Here is a 7581-nt window from a genome sequence, read left to right on the forward strand (position 1 = left end):
TTTACTGTTGCAAAATGTGCCATCTACAGACACACACACACACGCACACACACCATATGTACATACGTTTGTACGTAATGTATGTATGTATGTATGTTTATATGTTCAGTATCAAAGAAACGCACTAATTAGCCACGCCGGCCATTACAATTGAAAGTGAATTGTTGTTGCAGCTTGATAATGGCGCTTTTGTAATTGCTCCGTTGTTGTCATGACAAATTTTTGTGCCCAATTGCATTTCGTTGCGGTCCGGCATTAACCACATTGATTCATTGACACACACAAAATCTCCCACCAACTTGAACGAAATGCACCAATACAATACACCACAGCCAACCGCGAATATAACATTCAAATCATTTTATATGAACGATTTGCGAAGAGCAACATACTAAAATGACTTTCGACTGTAACAAAGCTGGTACAATGGTCTTTCTAACGCGACAGTTCACACAAGAGGAGAGATTGGCCATACATATGTATGTATATGTATATGCATATTCTTAAATTGAAGCTTGACTTACAGGAAACGTGAATGTTCATTTCGCATTAAGCATCCATCCTTGGCTCTTTCTTCAGAATTCTTTTTTTAATAATTTCAAATAGATAAAGTTCCTAGATCAGCCATTAGCCATTGGCCATGTAGGAATCAATTTGGTACTACTAACTGGTCGAAACAGTTTCATTAATCAGCCGAGTCAAGGACTTAGCACCCACAAAAAACAGTTTTGCCTTTGTCTCTCCTATGTAAACTTCGGCATATATCTTTAAGATATCCACTACATACATGCATACATGAGGGACTAAAACTTTTTGGATATTTATATCTTGAAATTGAAATCAAAGTGGATAATTTGAGCAATTGACAGCCGAATGAAACTAAGACAAATCTCTTTGACCAGTGAAAGCACAGAAGAACGAATACAAACACAGAAAAAGTGTCCCCCATATGGACACACACACACACAGAGAGAGAGAGAGAACTACACACTAATCCAGGGAAGACATTTCCGGCAAAATATTTTGCCACTGTTTATCGCTTGTCCATCTCTTCTTGTCCATTGTTCCTTCCAATCAAAGTTCTTGGCAGAGCTAAAAAACAACTAGAAATTTACGACAGTGCCCAATTATTTTTGTTATTTTTGACATTAATGGGATAAAAATGTGAAAATTATTGAGTAATATGTCACACATTCTGTGCTGGCCTCTCAACCATTTCACACAGATGGAAGACGACAAAACCTTTACTATGCCATGAGAATACGAACCCGGAAATCGATAAGCAACGTGGATGCGTTGTGAAAATATTTACTTGACTTTGACATGAAAAACAATTTATTTCCCACGACGGTTTCTGTCAATTTCCAAAAAAAAAAAAACACAAACGCTGACGCTTTTAAGGAAAGACCATGAAAAAGAATAACATAATTTATTATATGAACAAGTATATTTGGCCAAAAAGGGTATCTAAGAGAAGTATCTCCTCCTATTTATGATCAGCACAATGGGAAACAGTTTCCCTAGAGTTTCCAAATTTTCCATTTAGCCAGCTCTTTAGTTCCCTTAAAAGGAAATCGAAAGCATTAATTTTTGGTTGGTTTTGAAATGTTATAATCCGATTCTGAGATCTGAACGTTAAGATTTGAAATCAACTAACTCTATGACTTCTTTTCATTAGTTTACTTAGTTTTAGTTTCCGAGGCTATTAATTGCCATAATTGTTATGCTTAAGGCAAAGTCAGAGAGAGAGAGCGAGAGATGTGAAGTGAGGGAATGGATAAAATCGAGATCTGGCAGCGAAACCCCAAAAATGTTTACATATTAACGCTGATTTTAAGTGCCAGCGTCATGTTAAGCCGTATTACAACCGCATGTATGCACACAGGTGAGAAGTGAAGTCGTGGCTAGGTAGTAGGCTATGCGGGGCTGCCACTTAAGTCGGGCAACGACCACAGCAAGTGCATAAATGGAATGGTGCAGTCCTCCATCTCTATCTTCATCTCCATTTGCAACACCATTTGCTTTATTCTCTATGCAACGAACCCGCACATTTTGTGGTTAAGCTCGGTGGCATTCCATTTCCATATTATGTACATACAAACAAACATACATACATACATACATATGTATGTGTGTATATGCAGCTGTCTCTTTGGTTTACATTTTTCTTCCTCTTGTACAATATTTACACTATACTCGGCACTTCCTAGCTTAGGTGGCACCATAAAATTAGGCAATGTCCTTAAACTGAAATTATGCTTTCCACTGAAAGGAAGCCAAAACTTTCAAGGACAGCAAATTAAAATTACTTTTTGCTTTGTCGGCACATTTTATAGCAAACTGAGAAACAACAGATCGCCTACTTATAGAAAATGAAATAGGCTTAGGCTTGAAAGGGATCTGTTTTCTGTGGGTCTGCTAGCTTTCATTTGTGGAGATTCGACTCTGTCAAGGGCGCCCATGTGGGACGCTTCGTAGCAGCCTCAGGGCAACTGCAAACACAGGATTCTTCTCCAGATTCTATATAACAGCGACAATCACATGTGGGAGCTGCTTCTGCGTCTATGCTGGCTTCCGAATTGCCAGATTCCACCGAGGTTTCAGTGAAGGGCGCCCAAGTGGGTCGCGTGCGGGAGCCGTCAGGGCAATTGCAAGCGCAAGAATCTTCTCCAGATTCAATAAAACAAGTACAATTACATGTGGGATCAGCTGCTTTGACCGTTTGTGGCAATTCCAACGACATCTCAATGGGCGTCCAAGTGGGTTTGTTTCCAAAGGCATCAGGACAATAACAACAATCTTTTCCAGATTCAATAAAGCAAGTGCAATCACATGAGGATCCTGCTTCGTGTTCCCCGCTTATAGGCGATTCATGGAGAACTTTTGTCCGAAATTGCTTTATGGATTTCGTGTTTTGAAATAATATTGTCTCAGTCTCAGACTCTTTACCCTCTATTAAACGTTGAGATAACTTGAACTTGGGATAAGTCTCTGTCTCTGTTGGGTGTTCTGTGCTTTTTATATACCCATTCTTCGGATTTGTAGAACTTTGGCAATTTATGTCGATAGAGTTTACAATTTGGTTTTTCTCATCATTCGATAATGTAAGACTCAAACGCAGTCTCTTAGCTATGTGTAGGTAATATTGTTTGCAATCCTCAGTAATATTGGACTTGTGTCTTCTTACGACTTCGTTTTGCATTTTTCCAAGTTTCCCTTCTAAAGTAATGCGAATTCGATCATAAATATTAAATCTTGCGAATGCATCAATTTGTCTTTCCATACTATTATTTTGATCATTAGATGGAATAGCATCCTTAACTCTCTGCAACATCAATTCAAATTCAGAACTTTTAGCTGATCTCAAGCGATATTTTCCAACTATTTGCCTTAATTTATTGCTGATTAAAGTGTCATTACTCTGGAAAGGAAAACATGACATTAAGAAAATCAAAAGGAATAAAAATGCTACTGACCATTGAAGTGAAGTTTTGTAGAGTGTTCCGAGGAGGACAATCCACATGGATATTGTGAATCAATTGTCGTTTGCCTTCATTAGTTGCGGTGAGAAATTCGCTTAACCGTTTGGCTAAATGAATAAGATACGATTTACAGCCAGAGTTTTTCAGATTTAAACGTTTGTTAACCTCAGTCAAAAGTGCTTCAATTTGATGCTCAAATTTGATTCTCTGCGTGTCATAGATAATAAATTTTCGTACTAAGGATTCTTTTTCATTGGTCTGCCACTTTGTGTTAGTGTGCAGACCCTTCAAAATCGTACTATCATACATTTTCTCGAATTCTGAATTGTCAAATATGTGACCGGGTATACGATTTCCATACAAATCTCTATATGACAATAATTGCAACTCCCATTTTGTTATATTCATCGATTGTATGGGTGTCTGCAAAAGGTTTAAGGTAAATTAGGAAAATACTTTTAGCCGCTTAATACTTGCCCGAAGTGCAGTTATTTTTTGTTTTTTTTGTTTCCTGTGCTCATTTGATTCACTTCTAAATGGTTCAGGTTTCTGATGAACCAAATTTATATTGGCTTTTAACTTTGCTGATGGCTTGGACAGTCTCTGTGGCATGATAGGCACATCTGAAGTACTGTCCATTGATTGGTAATGATTGAGATTCACATTAGAATTTTTATCCATGACCACGAAACATTTGGTCATATCCACGATATAGATCACGATCAGCCAAAGCAAACACTGCATACTCACAACTATTTATATTAATATACAGAATTCTTAAACCTTACAACAATTAATACTGATTATTTTTTGACTGTTTGTTGGCCACTTTCGTTAGTTGGTCTATAGTAAAAGATTCGATTCGTGGCGACTGAAGTAATTGACCGTATGTGAAGCATATTATTGCAATTATCATGGTTATATAGCAACGATTTTTCAGAATATCAACAAAATTAAACAACTTTCTGGGTCTATTCCAAAATACACAAAAAATTACCCCAAATCGTTAATAATATGTTAAAGAACAAAAGGGAAGAATTATGTGAGACATAAGTGAAAATAGATAATGTGAGCCTTTCTTTTCGAACGTCTGTCTGTCTGTCAACAGTCAAAGTCACATCAAACAATCATACGACTTCAATATGAACACAGCAACCGAATCCGTTTGACTTCTGATAGTGATGAAAAATTACAATCAAGACGGCCTTGAAATTTGAGACGTCACTTCAGAATCATCCTCATAACTTCTGTACCCTATACAGTTCATTCACAAGTTAAACTCACACGGGAACGGTTCTAATATTATTTTGATAAAAAGATTTCCAAAAATTTCAAAAAGTTTTACATTATTTCGGAATGGCTGAAACTCGTTCTGAAATGGAGGTTTGGGAGCTCAGGGCCGCGCTGTTCTGCTGTGTCGGGCTCTTCATGGCGAATGCCAATGTGTTGCCCATGAAGTGGTCGCCCGACTCATCATCCACTTTGATTACGATTTCGACGGTAATCTTGCTGCATCTGTTACGTGTGAAGAAGACGCCCCGCGTTACCAAGGCCTGGCATATATGTGTAGATGTTGTCCTGTATTACTTTGGTAATCAAGTGATTCTGGGACTGATCTGGGAACAATTTAGTTACGCTTTGGAATACTTCAAGAACGTGTCGACGGAGACCCAGGATGTCTTGGATGTGTTTATGAAACGGCTCTCGTGGCTTGCTATCGTCAAGACCGATATCGTTTTCGTCATAAAGACAGGTTTGGCTCTCTTGATTACATACAAAGCAATGAGATGGGCCTCTTTTCTCCACTACATACTGCCAATGCGACAACCCGAACCACAGGAGGAGGAGAAGATACCGAAAGTGCGGAAGAAGCCAACTCGCGGCCGCAAGCCATCGAAGCAACGCTCCCGATCCCGTTCTCGTTCTCGTAAGCGTCGCGCACGCTAGATGAGAAGTTTCCAGTTTTCTTCAAATTATAATGTTATATTTGTTAATCGTTATTAGGTACAAGAGTACAAAAAAAATATTATCGTTACGAACTCACAATGAAAGAATTTTTCATTTCAATGGATGTTGCGTTTTCCATTATGAACTAAATTGTTGGTGAGTATTTAGAATATAGTCAGTATGTAGATTTGCTGGAAGTGGTATGGCTGGTCTGTTGTCCATCAACCAAGAGCTTAGTGCAGAGGTTTCTCTTCCAATCTATAGGATGCTCCAAGCATCCAACAAAATCCATGCCTCTCACCAATTTTATAATACCCTCTGCAAGGGTATAAAGAAACAAATATCTGAATTTGATTCTAATTCTTGGCAAAGGACAACATCACACAAAACTTCGTATAAAAAGTGATGTTAAGACAGGTTGCGACCGGGTCCAACACCTGCGAAATACTTGTTTTAGCTTGGGATTGTTCTCTAGAACCAATTCATATTGTTTCATGAACTTTTGGAGTCCAAATTCATTTCTAGAATGATGAAATAATATTCCAGGCTCTTCCAATTTTCGATTCCATTTTTATATTATGGTTATTTAGGTATAAATTTCTTGTTCAATGCGAATTTTTCAACTAGTTCGATTACAGTTCTGGCGAATAAATTGAATTTTTACACAGTTTTGAACAAATATTTTACATTAAGGGTAACGAGCTAGCCGACCTTGCTGCGAAAGATGCTACCGTTCTTCCACTCATCCTAACCCCAAATCATAACTTTCAAGACATAAACATATTTAAAAAACTCCCTCAAAACACTTACAAGAAACACAATACACAACACATCAAACTAGGACCAAACTCTTGATCCGCAGGAATACTAAGCCCCAAAAAACACGTCAAGATCCCAACAAATTAAAATCACAAGACTTATGTTAAACTTGGCCACACCAACATCACCCACCAACACTTCACGTCCATTCTGCAATAATACAGAAATAACATTACGATATATCCTAAAAGAATGTCAATCCCTAAAAACCTCTAATATAATAAAATATTCAAAAATCTTGACCCAATTTAACTCCTTTCCCTACCAACTCCAGGAAATATAAACATTATCCTTAAGGCCCCAGCAGCCAGCACTCTAGAATTTAGTTAGCTATATAATTTTACATTATAAGTTAACTGTACATAAATAAATAAATTTTACATCCAATTTATTTTTCGTTTACTGTCAATTGAAAAAAAGTAGAAATTATCCACTAACAATAAGTATTCTTAAATATATCAAAGACGTAACCCGATCCGTCTTCCTTAATGGTGAATTGAGATTTAAACCAATAAAGAGTGATGTCAGCTCAATCATTTTAGATAATGACCTTAATATACATATTTCGATATGATTTCCTTTAGTCTAGGCCCGATTAAAAATGGCCAAGTGAAATGCATTTGCTGTTATGGTAATGAAATGAATTAAATAACTAAAATCTTTCCCTTGAAATTTGAATAGTTTTTTGTAGCTAGTTTGGTCGCAAATCAACAAAGTTTATGGCGTAAACCTTTTAGGTCACACTTTTGTGTATCAGGAATAATAGCAAAACCCAGCAAAACCAATTACGCAACGCATGTTGTACATACATATGTATGTGTGTGTAGAAAAAAGTTACCAAATTACTAGCTCATTCCGTAAAAACTTGCATCTCTATAAATTTGAGCTGAAAATCACTGTAAGTTTTTACTTGAATATTTGAAATTTGCCAAGAGTTTCATATTCATTAAACACGCTTGTAACCTGTCCCTGTTTTCCGCTGTTGCTGCAATATCTTCGCCCCTTTCATTGCCTCTTTCTATCCCCTTCTCTCTCTCTCTCTCTCTCTGTCATATCTTAAATTTAATGTCTGCGGCAATGGCTGTCAGTTTTGCTTCCTGTGCTTCATCCTCAACCTCTTCCTCTTCTAACTTCTGGTTAGCGATTTTCTTCTTCGTTGCGGGTTCACTGCATCACATCTGTTGTGGCATACATAGGAAGGCAAAACAGACACATACATACATACTACATACATACATACATGTATGTACACACATCCATGTTTGTAGATATGTGTGTCTAGGAGTTACCGGTAAAGAGCAGTTGCGTTTGAACATAAAGTCACTTGCCTATA

The 7581-nt window shown here is 37.3% G+C and overlaps 1 protein-coding gene across 1 annotated transcript; it reads left to right on the forward strand.

The window, feature by feature from the left end:
- The first annotated feature begins 4838 nt into the window (after positions 1 to 4838).
- Positions 4839 to 5429, forward strand: LOC137583627 (uncharacterized). Its single transcript, XM_068298716.1, has one exon. It carries the CDS (start codon positions 4839 to 4841, stop codon positions 5427 to 5429), a length of 591 nt encoding a protein of 196 aa, XP_068154817.1.
- Positions 5430 to 7581: the final 2152 nt, after the last annotated feature.

Source organism: Drosophila tropicalis, unplaced genomic scaffold (assembly GCF_018151085.1).
Source record: "Drosophila tropicalis isolate 14030-0801.00 unplaced genomic scaffold, ASM1815108v1 contig_867, whole genome shotgun sequence".
NCBI lineage: Eukaryota > Metazoa > Arthropoda > Insecta > Diptera > Drosophilidae > Drosophila > Drosophila tropicalis.